The following is a 23,761-nucleotide window of genomic DNA, read 5'->3' as shown; positions in this document are numbered from 1 at the left end:
ACGTACTAGTGAGTTTGTAATTAGGAGAGGGTACATGGTGTTAACCGTAAAGGCTTTGATCTGCTTTGCTCAGTTCCACCTTCCTTAAAATAATTAGAAACACTTAGTATTGGTTTGCTAGTTTGACCTGTGATAATATAGTCAGGAAAAGGGATTTCATCAACCATGATTTTCAAATAAGTACTTTAAAACGAGACAACTTTATAAGCTGTCCTAAATGACAATGTCATAAAAGATCAATTGAAGTTCATTGTTTAGGTCAACTTTCCAAACCCCTGGGCAGTCCAAGCGGGGTGTGTTAGGTGGGGTGAGAGTGGGCCACTGGCCCCTGAGAAGAGGCAAGAGCAGCTCAGGCCAGAGCCTGAGGTGGTGCATGGGGACCGGAACACTGCCTTTGGGGATGGTGTTCACATTGGTGCTGACTTGGACTGTGTGCTTCTCAGCCTTTCTGTCGTGTCACAGGAGCCCTGACAAATTCCAGCATTCAGATGGCACAGAGAACACAAGTTGAAAACCACTATCCTTATCATAGTTTCTATTTCCTCTTCCGTGCGTGCTTGGCTCCAACGGAAGTTGCTCTCTTAGACGTGACCAACAGCCTCCTAATGGTCAGAGTGCCCAGTGGCTTCTTCTCAGATACCAAACTCTGTGATACATTTCCCTGCTCAAAGCCTTATTTAACCCTAGTCTCTGCACAGTACTTCTGGTTCTCCTGCCTCTGCAATTTCTCTCCCTTTCCTTTTTCCATCCAGGCCTCTTTCCCCGCCTCTCCCTAGTCTCAGGGCAATCAGACCTCCCCTCTGATTTTCATAATACCCACATGCAAATGACTCCTATGTTTTGCCCTAATGGTGTCTTTCTGATTTTCAACACAGGATCTCTGTTCGTCTGCTGGATGTCAGCGTGTGCAGAAGACAGTGCCTAAGTCGTCTGGATGACAGGGAACTCATTTTCTTTCCCATCTTTCATTTCCAGAAACAGCAGCAGTTTCCCCAGGAAAGTGAAAAAACAGCTCCTGTCTCAGGTTGATCCTCTCCCTCTTTTGTAAAATTTAGGATTTGTTTTTCCCCCGAGTTATATATTTACACATTGTTTAAAGATTCGGTCTTTCAGTTCTGGAAATTTTTCCTGGATTGCTTTAGTACTTTTCCTTCTCCATTTCCATTTTTCTCTCTGTCTAGAACTTCTGCTATTCTGTTCTTGAACCTTGGGAACTGGTCTTCAGATTTTCTCATCATTTCTCTCTCCTATTTTCCAATTTTAATGTCCTGTGGTTATACTTTTTAGGAGATTTTCTCAACTGACTTTAGCTACATTCCTATTGAGTTTTTCATTTCTGCTATTGCATTATTCATTTATAAGAAGTTTGTTTCTCCCCTTGAATATTCTTTTTAATGTAGTATCATTTATAATCATTTATCTCTGAAGATATTATTAGATTCACTTCCTCCTTACTTAATCTGTCTTGGGTTTGTTTTGACCTCTGTTTTTCATGTTAGGAGACTTCCCTCAAATATGTGGTGATCATTGGCTGGTCACTCCTATGCAAGAGCTCGGCACTTAAATGACGTTTAGAAACTCTGCCCTGGGTGAAGGTGGTGACTGTGGGCTTTGTAGCGAGACTTGGTGAGTAATTTCTTTGGGTAACCACCCCCCCAATGTATCTTTAGATATTTTCTCTTAAGTTGGTCAGATTCCACAGAAATCTTTTCTAGTTTCCTTGAGAAAAGGGTTGTGGATGGTGGTGGTTCTCGACATTCAGCCTGTGTCGAATTAATCCCATTTTCAGTGTGGTATCCCTGCCCTCAGCTGTGCCCGGTGTCCCCCAGCCCGAAGACTTGCTGAGGATTTGGCTTTCTTAAACTGCTAAGTCAGTCTGTTGCCAGCAGATGTAGCTGGTATCCAGGTTCTTGTCCCATCCCAGAAAGAATTCAAAGACAAGACACAGAGATTAAGAAAGTAGAGAGGATTTATTAAGGGATAGGTTGCTCTCAAGGGGAGATTGGGCAGGCTCAGGTGAGGGGCTGCCCTGAGGTTTTTGGCAAGTTGGTTACATAGAGTGTAAAAATGAATGGGCAGAATATTCAATGGGGAGGGAAGGGTTTGGGATCACATTCCCTGATTTTCATCCCAGCTCCACCTTCCACAAAGGAGGAGGGATTCTTTTCCTTATTTAGTCTAGATCGAAGCGTCATGGCATTGGGATATGATGGCTACTTCTAATCTGCAAGGCTAATTATATTGAAATGAGGTTGTGATGAGCAAAAGGTTACATTTGGAGACTGGAAATTCCTGCCTTATCCCACCTTTCTTTGTTGGCCTCCAGGCTACTTACCATCTCAAAAGGTGTGACCACTTATCAGCCCAGAGGTTCCTGCTTTTTCTTCTCTGCCCAGGGACCCCTGGTGCTTACGTGATGTAGGGTTTCCTGCATTTGGCCTGTGCCCCTCCTTTCTGCCCAATTCCTGCCATTTGCCCGTGTCCCCTTTTCTCTGCTCATATCTAGCTACCTGCCTGCTCTAACAAGTCCGTGTGTGTCTCATTGCTCTGATTTCAGCCCCTTTATTCATATCTTAGTGGGTCTGTGGAGGGATGGAGCCTGAGGCAGGCATTCAGCAAGAAGGTCTTGCTCTCCCTTTTCCATTCCCTTTGCCCCGACTCCAGTGCGACTTCTATGGGATTCCTTCCAATCTTTTCTACTTGTCTGTGTAGTCACTCTGTTGGTATTGAAGTCACTTTCTTCAAACACAGAACCAGTCACTTACTCGAATACCTCATTGGCTCTCCACTGCTACAGAGCAGTCAAAACTCCTTAGCACAGCACGCGAGGTTTTAGGGGAGCTGACCCCAACATAGCTTGATAGCATGACTTTTCATACCACCCACCACACATACCCAAGGCTGCAATGATGTTAGTTATAATAGTGCACATGTATCACATTGTCTGGAAGCCAGGCAGTCAATTAAGTTTGGAACTAGATATCCTAGATCCATTGTCCCGGCTCTGCCACTTCACCAGTTGGGGTGAGTTAATTTTCTCATTTGCCAAACAGGCAGATGATCTTAATAGTACCTGCGCTCCAGCATTACTGTGAGGACGAGTAGAGCAGAACTTAGAACAGCAGCTGGCATACAGGAAGTACGAATGCATTCAAGACTTTATGTCTCTGCACACCTGTCTGCCCCAGTAGCTTATCAAGTCTTTGGAGAGGCTTTTATTTACTCAGTATTTGTGATGTGTTTATTATAGTGGGGCCGACATGGGTGCATATTCACTAGGGACAATATAAAAAGGACTTGGCAAATGGAGACTGTTGACTAAAGGTTAAAACACAATGTGACAAATGCTACAATACAGGAAAGAGCACAGCATGTTAAGATCTAAAGATTCAAAACAGATGGGGAAGGCTTCACAGAGGCAACATTTAAAGTTGGCTTGAAGAATGAATACATAAGGCAAGAGATGATGCTCCTAAGGCAATGGGCGGGGGAGAGCTACAGGTGAGGCGAGAGAAACAGGTTGGGGCCAATTGCACAAGGCCCTGCATAACCTGTTTGAGTCTATTTTGTTTCAACCACTGTTGTCAGTTGCACCATCCTAGCACACTGGGAGTGCCATAGACAGTTTTAAGGAGTTATGCACCAAGTATTTGGGTACATTTTAATGATAGCTGAAATGCAGCTACTTGGCAATTATTTTAAAAATAAATTAGAGCACACTCCCAAAGTAATGTTGAAGAAGCCAGATACGAAGAACACATAGTGTATGATTCCATTTATGTGAAAAACAAAACCAGGCAAAATTAACCTAGTTAAACCTAGCTTGTCCCAATTTGGGGTGTAGTTATCAACACCGGTAGTGACTGGAAAGGGACCCAAGGTGACTCCTGGGCCCAGAACTGCTTCTTGATCTGGGTACTGGTTTCACAAGTATGTTGTTTGTGAAAATTCATCAGGTCATACGTATAATTTGCTATATCTGTTAAAAGTTAGAACAATTAGATTCATGACACTTTATGCTCATTTGGACGCACATATGCTTTTACCTGGAGAAGAGGTGGAGAGACAGACTAGGAACAGGTGCAAATAACACTAGTTTGGTGGTCCTTTGTGGACAACTGAGAACAGCTCTTGGATACTATGAATGGCCAATTGAAGTTATCACATAGCCAGGGTAGCTACCTTCACCAATAGTAGGGCTTCAGTGAGAGTGGGACGAATTGGCTTATACCTAAGGGTTAGTTATGTATGCAGAGTCTCTGAAACATCAACACTCAGCATACATATAAGATTGCCTTTTCTTCATTTTAGATTTAACAAGGGGCTGATGGCTCCTTATTAACCTTATAAACAGAGGTCAAAAATACATCTGTTAAGCATGATGTTTAATGCATTTCACATTTATGTGTTACCAGCCAGGATTCTTGGACTCCCCAGTCAGTCTGATGAGAGGCCAGATGAGAAATTCAGGCAAGGCTTTATAGGGCCTTGTGCTGCAGCACGAGGGAGTGAAACCAGCAACAGGTTGCCTTGCTCGCTCCCAGTGGTGGGGCGAGCTGATCCCTTAAATGGGGTGAAGGTAGGGGCAGATCCAAGGGTTGGGCCGGAGGGGTGGCTTAGGTGGGCTGCCCACCTCCTTGGTGGTGCTGTGTGCAGGTATCATGCACAATATCCTGCTTTTGTTCCTGACATCTCAGAAGTGGCAGTTGCGTTTTTGGTCTTTTGGTTTCTTACTGTTCATGATTGGCCCCAAGTGTGCGTTCACACAGTTAATTCTAGCCCCTTATAGTTTCTTTGTATTCTGTTGCTTGAGGAGACATTCATCCCTGTACAAGCACTGCAGCCCAGGGTCCCAGGGTCTTAGGTCCCAGGCTGTCTCATATGTACCCTTAGGACTATAAAAAAATCAGATGTTTTTTCTCTCTTTAAAAAAAGGAATTTTAACTACCAAAAAAAAAAAAAACCCAGTTAAAAACAAGTAAGAGCAGAAAAGGATATATAATGAGAAGCCAAATCTTCTACTTCAGATCTTTCCCAAGGCAACCAGTTTCCTGTATGCTCTTACGTAAGTATTTTATAAACACACAAAAGCATATATAAATATACGTGTGTGTATTATTCCTTTCGCACCTTCTTTTCTTAAACAAATGGGGGCCCAGTATATTCACTTTTGTTTTTACTGCAGATGTTTCATATCTATAAACATTGATACAGCTCATATCTTTTATAGTATTCCACTGAGTATATATCTTATGAATTATTTAACCAGGTATTTATAGTCTTTTGGTTTTATAAACATGGCCTTGAAAATCCTTGAATATATATTCTTTCACATACTTTTTAATTTATGTAGAAACTGCCCTAATGTATACCCCCAACTCTGTTACATTAGCATCTCAGTGTTATTTTAATTAGCAACCCTCTATTTAGTTCCACTGATTTTTCCATTTCTACCTGAATGAGTACTAACTTGTTTTGATTACCACAGCCTTAAAATATATTTTAAGGTCTGGTAGGTTCAGTCTTCCTGTACTTCTCTATAAAAGGATCACTTAAAAAGTATTTTAAGGACATTTCAGACTGCCTTAATGACAGACTCACCAGCACAATACAGTTATGCTCTACACAAATCCATCACAGGCAGACCTCAGAAAGACTGTGGGTTCAGTTCTAGGCCACCACAACAGAGCAAGTATCACAATAAGGTGAGTCACACACAAGTTTTTGTTTCCCAATGAATATAAAAGTTACGTTTACCCTATACTGTAGTCTAGTAAGTGTGCAATGGCATCATGCCTAAAAAAACAATGTATATACCCTAATTAAGAAATACTTTAAAATGCTAACCATCATCTGAGCCTTCAGCAAGTTGTAGTCTTTTTGCTGGTGGAAGGTCTTGCTTTGATGCTGATGGCTGCTGACTGATCAGGGTCGTGGCAGCTGAAGGCTGGGGTGGTTGTTGCAATTTCTTAAAATAAGACAATAATGAACTTTGCCACATCCATTGACTCATCCTTTCATGAACTCTTTCTCTGAAGCCTGTGATGCAATGTGTTTGATAGCAGCTTACCCACAGTATAATTGCTTTCAAATTTGGAGTCAATCCTTCGAAACTCTTTCACTGCTTTGTCAACTAGGTTTATGTAATATTCTTAATCCTCTGTTGTCATTCAGCAATCTTCACAGCATCTTAGAACTGGGAGTAGAATTAATCTCGAGAAACCACTTTCTTTGCTCAGCTGTAAGAAGCAACTCCTTATCCATTAAAGTTTTATATTTATAATAATGAAAAACATTTGAAATACTGCAATTACCCAACTGACAGAGACACAAAGTGAGCAAAAGCTGTTGGAAAAATGGCACCAATAGACCCGGGGACACAGTATTGCCACAAACCTTCAATCTGTTAAAAAAAAAAAAATGAAGTACCTGCAGAGCACAATAAAATGAGGTATACCTGTAATCACATTGAAACTTGAATTTACTGCCTCCCCTCAAAAAGACAGAATATAATTATCTGTATCACAGTATTAAATAGGAAAATTACCCATTAAAAAATCTTTTTAAAGGAGACTCATGTCCATAGGCTACACACATACATATACATAGAGCTAATCACCTCTCTTTTAAAAACTGCTAAGATTTTAAGGTTTTTATGTTATCACTTTAAACCTAAATATTTGTACTGGCTTAAACAGTGTCCCTCCCCAAATTCACGTCTTCCCAGAACCTGTGAATGTGACCTTATTTGGACATAGGGTCCTTGCTGATATAATTAAGCTGAGGTCATCCTGGATGACCCCATCCAATGACTGACATCTTTATAAGAGGGAAACTGGATATAGGTAGACATACAGGGAAAATGTCACATGACAATGGAGAAAGATTAGAGTGATGCACGTACCAGTCAGGGAATACCAAGACTTGCCAGCAATGGCCAGAAGCTAGGAGGAGGCAGGGAAGACTTCTCCCTAGTGTCCCATGGCCCTGCTGACGTCTTGATTTTGAACTTTTAGCCTCCAGAACTGTGAGAGAATAAATTTCTGTTGTTTTATGCCACCAAGTTCAAGGTAATTGGTAACAGCAGCCCTAGAAAACGGATACAATAACCATCCCACATTTGTGTAAGTTTGAACTGCCATGAATTTCTAGTGCTGTACAACTGTATCAGGTGATTCGCCATCTGATTTATGTTTTTTAGCCACTAGACTGCTTTTAAAAGGCAAAAAAGACATGATTTAGAAAACCCTTCTTTTGAGGTTTTTTTCTTTTTTTTTTTTAATAACTATTGTCTCATTAAGGCACAATTTATATTAGGGAAAGAGAGTTCCTGGAAATAAAATGCCACTGTTGTACAAAGGGTTCAAACTTTTATTATATATTGCCTCGACATGTTTTAACAACTTCAAAAGCGCTGTCGGATTATACGGGAACAGATTTTTCTTCTGTAAACGGTAAATGGCACCTCGAAGCTCTTCAAAGCACTTTACTGTCCTGTAACATATTCCTACTTGAGAGGCAGTGCTATCTGAGGCTAGGTCACAATCTACAGAGAAGGGAGTGTTGGATTTTTTAGGAACCAGAGGCCGTAACTGAGGCTCCAGGCTAAGTTCTTTTTCACCCCTACTTGTCCCAATTCTGTCCTGAATTTTCTTCACTGCTTCTTGGTGGAAAGATGTCAGTCTACTGTTTGCTAAACGCTGGTCTGTGGATTCTTCTTCAGAATCATCAGAGCTGCCATAATCTACCAGACTTGGAGAAGCTCTGCAGGGAGACAGACTATTAGCCGGGAGTGTGGTGTGAGCTTCCTTGGACAACACGATATGGTTCAGTGGTTCTGAAGAAGCATCGGAAGCATGGCAGATGCAAGCATGAGCATTTCTGTGATGACCAAGAACAGCCAAAGGACCAGGTTCTGTCCGGTTGCCGCTACTGTCTTGGACAAGTGAAGAGATACAACAATAAATATTTACGCTATCTTTAGATTCAGTTACATCAAAGTACTTGCAGCAAATGGTGAAAAAATGATCCCAGTCCTTTTGCAATAATTTTAAATACCTAACAAAATATTCAAGAAAACATGTTTCTGATGAAATCAAAAAATCAAGAAGAACTGTAGAGTCAAATCCTATAGTTTTCAATAAGAATAAGTAAATACAGTGTGGATTGTAGCCATTTTCATGTGTGTGATGGTTCCACATTTCTTTTTCTTGGGTCAAGCTTTCAGTAGCTTCACATTTCCTGAAAACAAAGATAGTGGAGACCCTAGATTAATTACTCTTTACAAAAATAATAGTTTTGACAGATACAATTCACGTGCCAGAAATTCTCTTATCAGATTACTTTTTAATTCATGCATTATTTTAAAAAGAAAAACATTTTCAAACCAACCTCTTTCTCCACAAACTCTATATAAATCTGATTCAATAAAATAAACAAAACCCATTGACTTTGGTAGCTCTAGTTTTTTCTGCCCAACAAAGTCCTCTGTCTGCCTCCTGACATCGGAGTTCCTTGTTCCTCCAGTGACTAATTCCACGTGGTAAGGTGGGTCTAGAGCCTGGCCTCTTTCCTTTACTGCCACACTCTCCTCCCCAGGGGTGGGCACAGGACCCAGACTGACCAATCTATGACCCGAGAGAGCTAATCAGACCTCGCCTGGGACTTCTGCCGGTGCTATTAAAGAGCATAACCATAAGGCTGCTGGAGGCCTGGCACTGGCTGGTGGCCCTGCCTGAGAATGAATTCAGAGCTGTGACATAGAAACAAAGCGACATAACCAACGACATGAGTTGAATCCCTGTATATACAGTATACCTGATGCCAACTGAACCCTTAGAAATCCCAATTAAGAGTCAATAAATTTCTTTCTTTCTTTTTTCACTTAGACTAGTTTACGCTGGTTTCTACCATTTACAACCAGCCACTCTTAACTAATACAGTAACATTAGGAAAAATACATTTGACATGAGCACGTGCACACTAAACTGGAGTCAAGAAAGTTAGGAATTCACATACAAAGTGAATTTAGTTCAGAGGCTTCCTCTTTCCTGAGGAGTAAGAAGTCAGCTGTGAGCACAACTAAGATATATTCTAGCAGCTATGTGCATTCAGACTGAATTTGTCTTTGACCGTTTCTGAGCCTAATTCAAATCACATGCAGGAATTCTGTGTTCTTGATTAGGTCCTTTTGAAAATTGGCCCCAAATACTTACAGTCTGAAAGCAGCCACTGCCAGCAGTGTCATAACACAAGTAAGAACTGGCAGCACAGTGCTGCCCCGACGACCATTAGTAAGAACTCCCTGTCTCCAAAGCCAAGAAAGAAATGGAAATAAAGCAAACACTCTAAGGTTTTAATAACGCAGAAGCAGAAATGGCGTAAAAGGTCATCGGTTATTAACTTCATAACCAATTACAGATATTTGCCACAAGAAGATATGACCCAAGTGCAGCTGTTTTAATAAAACCGAAATAGGATCAGCATGAAATGCCATCAGTAGTGTAACTTCATAATCAATTTCAGTTATCCGCTTCAAGATGGTATCAGTCCCAGTTCAACCGTGTATTAAAATGAAAATCTAGCATGGCTTCTTTGATTACTTCCAAGTTTGTACTCACCTTCACAAAGGCAAAAATCACCTTATAGAAGTTCAACATAGAAAAGTTAGTCTTAGAGGTGAAAAGAGTTCTTAAACCTCAATGAAATTAAGATTTAGACAAGCGTATTAACAAAGATGGAGATGCAACCGGAACCCAGGTTGACTAACCCCAGTCTAGCTCTGCTCCGTAGATCTGCCTACCTAGCCGAGTCTTCATAATGAGAACGCAAATGTAATCTCATTTTCACGTAGGGCAGGGTTAAAGCATGGAATTGGAACTTAAAAGGAAACCACAAGATGGTTAGGGATTTTTTTCTCCCCTAATGATGGAAAGTAAATAGTAGGTTCAATGCATTATTAAAAATGTTTTCTGCTTTCTTGGCACGTGGTTAGTACAATTACTTTAAAATACACAAACCTGGTCAGCTTTAGGTAGATGCCCAGCAATGCTTTGGCAGCCTCCAGCATGTCATCGTCTTGCTCTACAAAGACCCTAGACAACCACTCACAAAGATTGTGTGACTGCAGAGAGGGCTGAAGGTGACGCTTTAAGAAGGACAGCAACTCAGACATGAACCTCTGTAAATCAACTTCAAAAAAAAAAAATGCAAATTTCAAAGAGCAGGTAAGGGTTTACGAATGCATTAATAGCTTGCCTATATATAAATTTCTAATATCTAAAGTCCTTCAAAATGCATTATGATTTACATTTTCAAAAAGTTTGTGAGTCAGGGATTATCTCCGAGTTTAGAGAAAAAAAAAAGTGACTCAGTCAGTAGGATACAGTTAAAATGTATAGCCAGATCATCTATGTGCCACACCGCCAAATACTAATTATCTCCGAGAAATAAAAGTTACATGAATGTTTGTCAAAAGCATATAAATGAGTAGCAGACAACAGAAATCACTTCACTGGATGTCAATGTGTCTGTTACGAGAGGCAACAATGCTACCAACAAAACAATGTGCTTTCCAAATAACAGAAAAAATGGTTTTTGTTTGCTTAAAGCATTAAAAGAAAGCACTACTATTAAGCACAAAAATCAAAAAGGTTTTGAGGAGTTTTAACTGCAGTTTAAAACTCTTGAATCATATACCACATGCCATCTAGTGTTGTAAATTATAACTGCACTGAACTGTATCTTGTATGTAATTATTACGAGCTAAATGTTATCCAAAGCGATTCAGGAAGTCATTGCTTACAATTCAAACTTTTCACTGAAACTATATGCTGCTTGTTTAGAGATGTCTACTATTCATTTTTCTCAAATGAAACGGAGGACGTGTCTTCCCCAACACCTACACTGAACGTCCCACTTTAAACAGCTATCTTTGGACTTTAAGTTAATACCCTGGAAATTTTATGCAACAATTTTTTCATCAATGTAACTTCTCACATATTAGTTTTAATTCCTAATTATCAATTACTATACTACAAATATCTTAATATGAAGGGACTTACATTGCTTACTTTGAAGTGACTCAACGCCACCTTTTCTTTTAAACCAAAGTCTTTCACTGTGCTAGGCAAATACAGTTTAGCCCACAAAACTGAAACTTTTTCCCTTATGGGTAATTCTAGTTTTCTCTCTCTCTCTTTTTTTGTTTTTGGAAGAAAATTTCGTAAATTACAACTAGAACAACATATAGCTAAAATTAGTGGAATTATAGTCCTGAGATTTGATAACTGTGAATAAATACACTTCAGTACATAATTGCCTATTACTTTGCATACAAAAGGAGTTCAGAGCATTACCTTTCATTTCGTCTGCTGAAGCACAATTTTGAAACTTGATTTCTAAGGATCTAATGATAAGTAAACTTGCTGCTCTGAGGATCACATAATCTGGACCAGGGACATGCTCCCAACCAGGCTGAACTTCATCGCCTCCAAAGTGGGAAGGTTTTCCATGGATAAACAATGTCCTCAACAAGCCCAAATCCACAGCTTGCAAAACAGCGTCAGCTAAAGCCAACATGTCCACATCTAAGTGATCATCTGGCGGCATTAAGGCAGGGACAGACCCCCGACAAAGGTCTTCACCCACTTTGCAGAGAAGGCACTTTTTGATAAATATGATGAACTTCCTTTTGACAAAAGCCTGAACAGGCCAGGAGATAACATCTAACACACAAGAAGGCTTCAAAAATAAAATCCTCTGGCAAGTGAAATGTAACTTCAGGTGGATTCTGGAGGCGATAAGAAGTTCAAGCAATTCCAGGAAACATATCAAGCTGTTCACGATTTTAGAAAAATCTTGGTGGTTTTCAAAATGCTGAGAAAACAAGGAATTGTAAAAGACTTCAAAAATGGTGTTAAAAGGAGTCAGGAACTGCTTTAAAATTTCTGCAATTATAAAAATAGTAGTTATAAGCAACAGGAAAAACAAGTCTTAAAGCATAATTTTACAATTCGAGTTTTGTAACTATTATCACTTTAAAAGATGAAAAAATGGATTTGACTTATTTACCTCTAAAATGAACAAATGAAGATACACAGACTAACAGCTAATAACCATGGTTAATGCCCATTTTACAAATATTAATATCATCAGATGATGCAAAGTATATATAAAAGTGAAAAGCTTTTAATTTCAATTTTTAATAATAATGAAGTTTAATTTTTTTTCTTTTAAAAAGGTATTCTCAATCAAAAAATAGGGGGAGAGATTCTTTAGTTTTCCATACTTATGGATGGATCAGATGTTGTAAAATAAGTTTTATTCTTCATTTTATAAATAGAATGCTCCTTGTGAACATGATAATGACAGCTGTTTATGGGGGAACATAATTCATACCTGTTTTTTGTGAACACGTGTCTTTTAAGATTTCTTTCATTACAATGGTAAGAGTCGAGAGGCAATACAATGCTTTATCTTTTTCAGGATATTCAGAAAGATTTTTCTGGCAAAAAGCAATCCAGGAATTACTTAATGTTATCTACAAGTGAGAAAAGATTTAAAAGTAGTAAGCTATATACAATAAATTTTCTTTACCGTTACAAATTACCTATTATACACAACCCTATAGAACCCTGTTAACTCTTGTGCAAAAAAAAAAAAGTGAAAATATTTGGTAAAACAAGGACACAAATATCCTAATAATCATTAAGTCAAAATATTCAATATGCCATACAAATAAAAGAGCAAAAGAAAACATGAAAATATCAGCAGTGGTTATCTCTTAGGTGGCTGGAATGATGTCTAAAATTTTTATTTTGGTCTTTATACATTTTGTCTGTTTCCAAGTTTTCTACTGCAAATATCACCTTTTTGTATTCAGGAAAAAAGTTATTTTAAGAAAGGAACAAGCACTGATGGCTAAAAGAAGTCAGTAAATGCTTAGATTTGCTTATTAACTAATTCAGAGATAAGAGAAAAATCTGATAATTTGTTCACAGTTTTTTCATTATGCTGAAGACCATTCTTAGAATCTATTTCTATTAAACCTGTGAAAATGGTCTTAGTCTCAAGCAGGGGTTCCTAAAACTTTTTTTGGAGGGGAAGAAAGGAGACCTACCTTCTCCTTTGAGAATCTAAAGAAAGTTATGGACTCTGACTTGAAACCCATCTTTTGGGTTAAGAATGTGATTTTGTAATGATTTACAACATATTCAAGTCTTTAACTCTTGATAGAATTCACCATCACATTATTCCATTCTCATACTTCGGTGAATTTACATGTCATTATGCGAACAAACATTTTATTGATAAAAAACTGAATGCCACAGACCAATTTTAAATAAACTATAAAAGAAATAATAACATAATTTGATTATCTTACCTTTTCTCTCAACTGGAAATACAGAAGTAGTGCAAGGCAGTTTGCAGCCATGTGAGACAACAATTTATCCGAGTTTTGGAACATACAGGTCTACAGGAAAACAAATAAATTTACCCACTGTTGCTGAACGTTTTAAACCTTTTATTTTAAAAATCTAGATCTTAAAAAAAGACACAAAAACAAATGGGCTTACTAATTTAGAATCGATGTCAGATGATTTCAAAAGGATTTTAATTATATCTCTGTATTTCTCCTTCGCATGGAATTCAGTTTTAACAGACAAGGATCTGGTTATCATTACTCTGATCACTGTTAACTGAAGGAGCATTACTTCTCGGGTACTGCTCATCTGAGAGTGTCTCTTCAAACACGCAGGTGCTACGGAAACGGTAGCCAAATGGACAGAGGATGGCCGATGCACACCCTCGACATCAAGGGTGTCTGAGCAGTCTGAACAGTCTTGTTCTGAAAATGCCAGGCTGAGATAAAAGACGTAATCATGGCTGTCATTTTCAAGTGTGGCGCCAAGAAGTATCTTCCTGTATAATTGCTCTAAAACGTCAAGGAAAGCTTTCATTTTGATGGCTGAAATATATCTTATGAGAAGGCTGACAACTTCAAACTGCAAATATTAATCTTAGAAAAGCGATGAACCTCTAAGCCGTTTCTTCAGTAAAACCTAAAGTAGGGAAAATAATTTTAAAGTGATTAAGTGTTATCATATTACAAGGGAAAGGCATTTGTTTCCACTTAATCATTTAGTCTCAAGTTAAGGGTAATACTGATTGCTTAATTTCTAAAATGGGAAACTGGTAATAACATTACTTCAAAACCATAAAAACAAAATTATGCTCTTCCTATAGATTTAAGACCATAGTTATTTTTAATTTTATCACAACAAAGACTTCAGCTTTCCTCCAACATTTTTCAATGGGCTGTCAGGGTTTCTCAACCTTGGCACTATTAACGGTAGGAACTGGGTACTTGTGCTGCGGGGAGCTGTCTGGTGCCCTGTAGGAAGTTCTGGAGCATTCCCAGCCTCTACCCACTAAATGCCAGTAGCAGCCCCCTGGGGGGCTAAATCATCCAGGTTGAGAACCACTGGGCTAATAACTCAAATTCGTTAACTTTCACTTTCAACTTACATATGAAAGCCTAAAGTTAGCTTGTTATGGTCAAACTATTGTGGCTATTGCTGGATTAATCCCAATTTTAAATTATACAATAACATAAAGAAACCTTGGTCATCATTTATAACATAAAATAAAACAATTTTAGATGCCATCCCAAGGGGAAAAAAAAACAACAAAACAAGATATTAAGCAAAAGAAATCCAAACATGAGCAAACTGTATTTGAAACTGGATTTAAACTTAGACATTCTTGTTGCCAGAGATTCTTTTGACCTGATGGAGACCGGAAAGAGTGGGGAGAAAGGAAAGGACATGTAGGGCCAGACATGGACTTTAAAGCAGAGAATATGGGCAATCAACTGACAGGTGATTGCCAGACGAAGCACGTAGTTACTGCAGAGCAAGCATGGCTAGGAAACATTTAAGATTTTGGCCCAAGCCAAAGAAATTATTGCATACCCTTTTACTGGAATACTGGAGTCTCTGGAAATCGTATGATCCTATAGGGCTAGCTCCTTTCACTGCCTTGAGATTTCTGGAAATTGTAGGTAGACTGATAGCAATGTAAATAATCCTTGTCTACGGACATGTAAATAATTTGTCTGGTGGAGGGGCAGCTCTCCCCGCGGTGGGAAGAAGCCAGTTTTGCTTCCAGGTGTAAACTCATTTCAACATTCCTTTCTTTACTCTAAATTCATGGCGTCAATTTTTCCTTTAAAATGGTTGTGACATTTCTCTGGTTCTCTCATTGAGTTAAATAAAATGGTTCATACGTGTTCATTTTATATGGGTCATGATTCTGTCATCTTGAAAACTTATCCTTTAACAAAATCCACAGACTTTGCTCCTCCACTTTGATCCACATATAAATGCCCTGCCCATCTTAACCTCCTTCCTTCCTCACAGGAAGAGACCTTGGAGGGCCGTCACATCTACTCTAGGGCCCACTGGCCTGCCCTTGGTCTTCAAACCTCCTTCTTCACTGGCTTCCTCCCCTTGCTAAGCTTCTAAGGAATTTCAATTCCTGGTCACCCAGACACAAGACAAAGCTGCCCTGTTCTAGGTATCTAATGCAGTGATAAACATTAAGAAATCTATAGATTTTAATTTAAAGTTCTAGATGAAACTTTTGTTAAGTTTCCACTGAATTCTATTTTCAAAGTGTAGTGTGTACCTCACATGATTTGTAAACATAACTAAATATTGGTAACCTTGTTAAATTGACAGTGTTAAAATTTACCTAAGCCCTGTGCTCCCAGAAAGTGGCCGTGGGTAAGAACTGCCCCTCTTGTGTCCCAAGAAAGGGCTGATCACATTTCCACAGAAGACCTAGCTTCACCCTTCCTCATCGACTCCCTAGTTTTATAAAACCCCACATTTTCTCCTTCTTTGAGAGGCTTCCCATGAATGAACATTTGCCCTGTTGCAATAGCTTGAATAAAACCATCTCGTTAATTGGTGTATTTCATCTGTCAGACATTAAAAATTAGTTTCATATCCTACTTCAAAGACTAATGTCATTGTATTTTACTTTATGTTTTAGTTATAATATTTCTTCCCAATTAAGACTATTGACATTTTTATATGTAAAATATTCCAACATTTTATTTTTAAACTAATCAGCAAACCCAACTAATTAGGTTTTAACTAATATCACATGCTCAACTGAATTCATGTAATTTTCAGCCACAAATGGAATTATTTTTATTTCAAAGCTATTAGCAATGAAAAAACTTCTAAAAATATTTCTATAAATCTTTTAAATCCTTAATTTTTACAAGTGAGAATAAGACTGCTGTATTTCAACCATTCTCAACTTATAAAAAAATACCATTTCAAATGGTTCAATCATTTCAGCACTTAAAACTAACTGAAAGCTAATAAATAAATAAATAAACAAGCAAGCATTTGTTGGGGGGATGGGCTGTTTTCTATCACGGTAGGACCCAAGTTCTTTGATAAGAGTGGTTGTGAGAAATCAGATTGAAAAGTTAGAAACTTTAAGATACAGAGATTCAAAACGATGCTTTATAGACAGAGAGAAAAAAAAAGCATCAACTGGGGTCACAGATGCCAGTAAGATAACAAATGAAGACAACAGGTGCCAGCCCCGGATGGGCAAGTTCTCCCCTCCCCCTTCCCCACGACCCAACATGCTCCAATGGGGGCAGTGTGAGGGCAGGAGAGGGTGCTGTTTTTCACAGTTCCAGGAACTGCTCTCTCTACTTACCTTCAGGCCTAGAGCAGGTACTAGCAGTTACCAGCCCCCTAGGGTACACCATCCCTCTCTCAGGTTCTTAAAACAAATTTTAGCTGCCTCAGAATCACCTGAAAGGCATGTAAAGGCAGACGGCAGGCCTTACCCCAGAAGTTTCGGATACAGTAGTTCTGGGATGGGGCCCAATCATTTTTACTTCCAATAAATTTCTGGGATGCTGCTAAAACATTAAGCACACTGAAGACCCGGAGACCCTGCCTCATGTTTGTAAACTGTCCTCTTACTAAATTCTTGGCAGGACTCTGATAGAGGTCAGGGAATTTTATTTTAGCATGAAGAAAAAGCCTGACAATTAAGTTACAGATAGAAGACTTAAAATGTATCATGAAGGCAATACTTAAAAGTGTTTTTCTGTTGAAGCGGTATTCTGGTAAGAGCCTGGGACCTGGGATCTAGAGTCATGTGTCTCCGCCACATCAGGGTCACCATGGGGCAAGCCACCATCTAAGCCTCAGTCTCCTTCTATGTTCATGGGGCACAATGACTACCCAGCTCACAGGGCGCTGGGAGGGTTAAACTAAATGTGATTGTCTCTGTCATAACCCCTAGTGAACATCTGTCAGTATTCCTTATGCCCCAGATGGCCCTGTTAAACATGGCAACGCATGGCAGGATTGACTCTAGACGGCATACATACACCTTCATGTTCACTGCAGTATATTCACAATAGCCAAGATAAGGAAACAACCTAAGTGTCCATCAGTTGATGAACGCATAAAGAAAACATGATATGTGTAATATATACATCTATAGATACACATCTCATCACTCAGCCATAAAAAAAGAATGACATTTTGCCATTTGCAGCAACATGGATGGACTTGGAGAGCATTATGCTAAGTGAAATAAGTCAGACAGAGAAAGACAACTATCATGTGATCTCAATGATATGTGGAATCTAAAAAACAAAACAAACCCAAAGAATTCATACATACAGAGAACGGACTGGTGCTTGCCAGAGGCAGGGTGTGGGGTGTGGGCAAAATGGGTGAAAATGGTCAAAAGGTATAATCATCCAATTATACAACACTCATGGGGTGCCACGTACAGCACGGTAACTATAGTTATTAATACTGTGTTGTACAGTATTATTAGCAACTAATAATACTATTAGCAACTTTCAAAGTTGCTAAGAGAGTGGATCTTAAAAGTTCTCAGCACAAAAAAACTGTGTAACTATGTGTGGTGATGGATGTTAACCAGACTTACCGTGGTGATCATTTTGCAGTATTGAATCATTACATTGTTTGTTCACCTGAAACTAATATAATGACTTTCTCTAGCGAGGTCAGGTCCTCCTGAGGTACTCCCAGTCTCCTCGCACCACTGCTCTGTCTTACAGAATGTGTCACAAACATATTTTCAATTATCTGTGCAATGATTTGTATGTCTCCTGCCTAGACTGTAATGCCGTAAGAGGTGTCTGGTTTATCACTTCTTCCCCAGCTTCCAGTCAGTGCCAGATACACAGCAGGTATCAATCAATATTTATTGAATGTGTTCGTGCCTGAATATTCTGTTTCAGTCAAGTTGTCAAGAGATTCATTAACTATTCATTTAGTGTCAATCAGTAGTGTGTGTGTCTAAAATAATCTTAAAATCAGTTCCAAAGTTAATTTTAATAGTTTTGAGCTCAAAAAGTACATAAATGCTGTGTAATTTTTAGCTTCTGAATTTTAAATTACAATAAAAATTTCATGTCAAAAAACTGTAAATATAGTAGTTTCCATAGCAGGGGCTGAGTTCTGAGCTCATTCAGTCTTTACTGTATTAGACCTCACCATGGGCTCAGTAGAAGCTGGACAGATCAAAGTCACAATTAAGCGCAAATTAAAACTACCCTTGAAGGGGGAAAAAAATCCCTTAAATTAGCAGCTCAAGAGCTTCCTCTCTTTCAGCATCTTTTTTATTGGGACCATGGGGCCAAAGTCTAAAGTAGAATTTCTCTTTCCAGCCCCATCCCCCTTTCCTGCCAGGTACTGCAGACTAAAAGGCTAAAAGGCAGATGGTGGGCCTGAGTATCTGCTAGACCTATTTACAGCATCCAGGTCCCTGGTCCCCCCACAGTCCTAAAAACGGAGCCTGCTGTCAGCTGGGGCATTAACCGCTCATTCTCTCCACCACCAGCACCATGTGCTTTAAGGACTGAGACACAGCCTCCTGGGCAATGATTCCTCTTTTTTTTTTTTTTTTTTTCCGGGGGGCGGGGGGTCATTAGGTCTATTTATGTATTATTAGTTTAGTTTTTTGATTTTTTTTTTTAAATTAAGGTACTGGGAAATTGAACCCAGGACCTCGTGCATGGTAAGTGTGTGCTCTACCATTTGAGCTGCACTCTACACCCCTCCCCACCAGGCAATGATTCTTGATTTCCGTCACACACTGAAATCAGTAGGGCACTAGGAAAAAGCCCTGAGCCCTGGGCACCAACTGAATCAGAGCTGCTGTCATGGGACTGGAGCATGTTTCCAACAGTAAAGTCCACTTCTACTCAGGGAATGAACTCATTCTAGTTGAGTCAGGGTTTTATGAGCTAAAATACCATAAACATTGATCCTGAATTACTCCATTTCTGTGTTTCCATTGTGTGAATTTGATTATCATCTAAATGATTGGGAAATTAAGTATGTCTGGTGAAATCTAATCAATTTGAACTTGTTAAAAAATACTGTGCAATTTAAACCGCTTTGGAATCAATGAAAAGTGATAATTTAAGAATTATCCATTTTGATGATGTCAATACAATAAAGCAATTCAGAATTATCTAGTAGCATATTCTGTGAAAGTGTGGTAATACAATGTTCCCTGGTTGTAATATAATTATGTCTCTTGGTAATCTTAAAAATTGTTACAACTCGAACAAAGGATTTCAAGCAAAAAATAAACGGCCAGAGAAATGGAATGGGTTGGGAATTGGGACACAACTCAGTTACCAGATTCTCGCTAGGAATCTTGTAGACCTTCACGTCTTGGTTGACTCAGCATTTAGCAAACACACTATTCACTGAGGCTGCTGTTAGGCCTGAACATGTTCTCCATAACTATCTGCATAGTTTCTTTCTTTCACTCTTCCTGGAGTTCATAATTGCCTGTTTCTATAATCAGTACATATTATAAAACTGAATTTGTAAATTACATTTGTACTAATTAAACAGCACTTTCAATAGATTTTTTTTACATCAGCGTCCCACTGCGAAGAAAATTAAAAAATCACTGGATTAGATGATTCCTAAGGCCTCCCTGCAATTTGAGAACCCAAGAGGAGCAGAGAGGTCAGGTGGCAATCCAGGTCCCAATGAAGGAGGTAGTAATAACTTTAGGCAGAATGTACAGATAAGTACAAGTATTGTTGGAACTTCATGGTACATCTGAAAACAAAAAGAATGTGCGAGAATTAAGTGGTAGTTGTACTGGTTAAGGTATTATAAGTTATTTCTCAAGCTTTTTGTGATGTTATTTTGTTTTTATAATAAATCAGGAAGTAATCATGGCAAAACTGAAAGATCTAAAGTTGCTAATATAGAACACCATTTAATACCGTCTGAACACAACTGGTTTGTAATTGTAATCCAGCTATGTACTTTAAGAAGAGAGGGAAATTTGGAAATCTGAAATTGTGTAATATGATTGCTGAGAAGTATAATGGAGTAAAAATAAAATAGTTGATTTTTTTAAATTGGAAACTGTACATCCAAAAATATGTGGCAGCCTTCAAAACAGTTTTTTTTCTGGAAGAATTACCTCCAAACAGAGTACCATTGTTCCAGACTCTTGTTGAAATCCCTTTGGAAACTGCTTGCAGAGTTTGGCATACATTCTTTTAAATATATAGTTAGATACTATACTTTCTGGATGGATCTGGCTTAAAGAAACAGCCAGGAGTGATTAAAAACTATTCTTGTATAATTTGCAGCCTGGCTCTTAAAAAAAACAAAACTTTTTTTTTTCTAGTCTAAGCAAATATTTATCAAGGATGTTCTTTTAAGAATTTGTATTTTCTGAAAAGCCTTACACAGAATAAAGGAAAGACGTTATTAGAGCTCACCAGATGTGAATATTAATTAAATTATCAATCCATACTATTTCAGTGCCTTCTCTATCATACAGGAGGGTTCTTACTTTAAAATATATCTTTTCACTCCCTCCTCCCCTAGCCCCCAGGAGTTTTAAGTTTTTTTTGTAAAAGGGGCTTCTTACAACTTCATCAGTAGAATTGCTGGCCAAAGGGGCATATTCTTTAAAGGAAAAATGGGCACATGTTCACACGGATAATAACTGGGTGGTCCTTCCATTAAAAATATTCTTGCATTTTTCTAAATGCACACCAATCCTTGACAAGTCAATTTCTCTTGGAGTTCCTTCTCCTGCTCTGTAGGTTCTTTCTCAGACACCCTGCTGGATCCTCTTTCTCCTACAGTCATCTCTGGGTATAAGACTGGTTCCAGGACCCCTCACATATCTATGGTTCCAGATCCCCTCACAAAATCTATGAATGCTTAAGTCCTTTGTATAAAGTGGTGTTGTATTTGCAAATAGCCTATGCACATCCTCCCCTATACTCTACATCACCTCTAGCTTAACATCTAATACAATGTAAATGCTATGTAAATAGTTGCTGGGCTAGCAGCAAATTCAAGTTTTGCTTTTTAGAACTTTCTGGAATTTTTTTCTTTTTACAAATATTTTTGATCTGAGGTTGGCTGAATCTATGGACATGGAGTCTGAGAATACAGAGAGCTGATTGTAGTCCCTTAAATGTTGGGACATGTCAGGGTACAGTCCTATATAGCCCCTCTCTCAGAGCAATTTCAAGGACTCTCAATGTCTTCAATTAATATCACCATGCTAACAACTCCAGAATTCACAGTCAGGGTCAAGCTCTCTTCTGTGTTCTGTACTCCAGTGTCTAAATGCCAGCAGAGAGCTCCATTTGGAGGTTCCACAGGCACCTTCAGCACAAATTCAACTCACTCTATGGCCCATCGAACTTGTTTTCTCCTACACTTTTCATTTCAATATATGGCACCTGTATCTCCTAGTCACCCAATCAAGAAACCTGGTTATCTTCCTGGACCCTTCCTCACCTCACTTCACCCCATCCTCACTGCCACTATTAGAGTTCCCCACTTCTACCCTGGACAACCCCAATGGGGTCCTTGCTGAGTGGTTGTTCTTGGCCCACTATACTCCCACTTCTGAAAAGCTTCTCCACTTTCCTTAGGATAAAGTCCAAACCCCTGAATAGGGCTTAGCAGGCCCTTGGAGATCTGACTCTTGGGGTCTTCTCACCTCTATGCCCCACAAACTAAACTCCAGGCTTTCTTCTGAGGTCCTCAGGAACTCTGTGCACTTTAGGGATTCCCAAGATTTGCTCAGCCCTTTCCTTCTAAATCACACTCAACCTTTCCCACTCTCAGCCTTCAACTTGGAAACTTCCAGGCCTGGAATATCCAAGTCAGGGTTAGAGAGCCCTGCCAAGTGCTCCTTCAGCCTATAGCACAGTATCTATCTCACCGCATAACTATTTTCTAATTTGGTCACAAGCTTCCCTGAGTAGGACTGAACCCAGTTTCAGTACCTAAGCCAATAGGTGGCTCATATGAAAGGCACCAAAATAATCAGTGAATGATAATGTAAAAGAAAATATCAGGGAGTCAATTTAAAGTGTTTCAGTGGCCCGCATCTGCCACAAATTTTTCTTCATATGTTTTACTACATAAAAGCATTTGAAATGCCAAAATATATACAAACTTTATACACTTAGATAGGCCTTTACTTGAGGGCACTGGTAGTAGTCAAATGTCCAGTGTATTGGGTGACTTAGTTTAAAATAATGTCAACTCTTGCCTACTACAACTCAACTACTCTCTCTCAACTACTACAATAGTCTTCCACATTTGCAGTAACTCCTATTCCCAGGTACAGTCTTCGCCATTGAGTAGCCAGAGATCTTTCAAACACAAATAAGATACTGTAACTTCCTAATCATGGCTACAATGTCCCGCAAGATCTGCAGTCTGCGGTCTGTCCTCCCCGCCCCCCAAATTCATTACCAGCCATTCTCCCTCTTAACTCTGCTTGTCTACCTGGTCTTCCTCTTGGCAGTTCCAGTCAACAACAAAGGTCATTCCAGCAACAGAGGCTTTAAATTTTTGACACTTTTGGTTGTCTCTGTCTGCAAAATCTCCCCCGACCCCCGCCTCCACGTCTTGGCATGGCTGGCTCCTCCTCACTCAGATCGCTGCTCTAATGTCACTTCCTCACAGATCCTTCCTATCGAAAATAGCCATCACGTCCTAGTCAACTCGATCCCATTATTCTGCTTGCTTTGCCTTCTATAACCCATCCGTACCCGAAAAGTCATTTTGTGTTTGTCAGCCTCTCTTTTTAAAAAGAAAGCTCCACGAGGGCAAGTGATTGCATCTGCTTTGTTCACCGTTGTCTACCAAACAGCACAGTGTCCGTCCGCCAAATACTTGCTAAATGAAAAAACGCAATTAACACGCCCATATCCCATATTTTCCACTCTTTCCCCCTTCAATCGCAGGAATTCGTGAAGGTTGCTATCCTTGCAGGAAAGCCCTTGAAGCATCACTGCCATCCCAAAGAGAGTCCTCTCGTCCATGCTAGGCGAGACACGCCCAGCCTGGTAGCTAGCTGAGCCTCAGGGACCCAAAGACCAGCCAAGGAGCCGGCACTGGTCTGAAAAGCGCTGAGAAGGGGCGGCGGGACAAGGCGCCTCTCTCTTCGCTTTCTAGGGACTGTCGCTCCCCGCCCCCCCAGTCTTAAGTCTTAAGAGGACAGCCTCTCAGTCGGCCGCACACACGCCTACCCGCCGCCGAGGGTAGCGGCCGCTCCCAATTACCTGCCAGAGATGTGACTCAAGCCACACCACCTTCGCACCGCCATTCCAGCGAATACCTGCCCCTTCCCGGCCACCGTAGTTCACGGAAAGTACAAGGTGGTC

The 23,761-nt window shown here is 39.5% G+C and overlaps 1 protein-coding gene and 1 long non-coding RNA gene across 5 annotated transcripts in view; one reads left to right on the top strand and one right to left on the bottom strand.

Annotated features, from left to right (window-relative positions):
• Positions 1–8,179, top strand: part of LOC140689691 (uncharacterized) — a 12,432-nt gene extending 4,253 nt beyond the window's left edge. The window contains exons 2-4 of the long non-coding RNA XR_012064727.1: positions 876–1,024; positions 1,500–1,626; positions 7,724–8,179. This is a non-coding gene — a long non-coding RNA (uncharacterized lncRNA). The remainder of the gene's footprint in view (positions 1–875; positions 1,025–1,499; positions 1,627–7,723) is intronic.
• On the bottom strand, positions 7,238–23,761 carry LINS1 (lines homolog 1). 4 transcript variants are annotated; one of them, XM_072950684.1, is made up of 8 exons: positions 23,660–23,754; positions 20,009–20,162; positions 13,578–14,063; positions 13,385–13,474; positions 12,400–12,541; positions 11,358–11,948; positions 10,020–10,191; positions 7,238–8,241 (listed from the first exon to the last, which is right to left on the bottom strand). In XM_072950684.1, the coding sequence occupies exons 3-8, from the start codon at positions 13,959–13,961 to the stop codon at positions 7,314–7,316; spliced, it is 2,307 nt and encodes a 768-aa protein (XP_072806785.1). In that variant the 5' UTR covers positions 13,962–14,063; positions 20,009–20,162; positions 23,660–23,754; the 3' UTR covers positions 7,238–7,313. The 4 variants fall into 4 exon arrangements, with proteins under 4 accessions (XP_072806785.1, XP_006211555.1, XP_072806787.1 ...); XM_006211493.4 differs by lacking the exon at positions 20,009–20,162 and having other exon boundaries at positions 23,660–23,761; XM_072950686.1 differs by lacking the exons at positions 20,009–20,162; positions 23,660–23,754 and adding an exon at positions 19,973–19,993.

This window comes from Vicugna pacos, chromosome 27 (genome assembly GCF_048564905.1).
Source record: "Vicugna pacos chromosome 27, VicPac4, whole genome shotgun sequence".
Classification (NCBI taxonomy): domain Eukaryota; kingdom Metazoa; phylum Chordata; class Mammalia; order Artiodactyla; family Camelidae; genus Vicugna; species Vicugna pacos.
The sequence above is the reverse complement of the archived record's forward strand: the minus strand, read 5'-3'. Positions and strand labels throughout refer to the sequence as shown.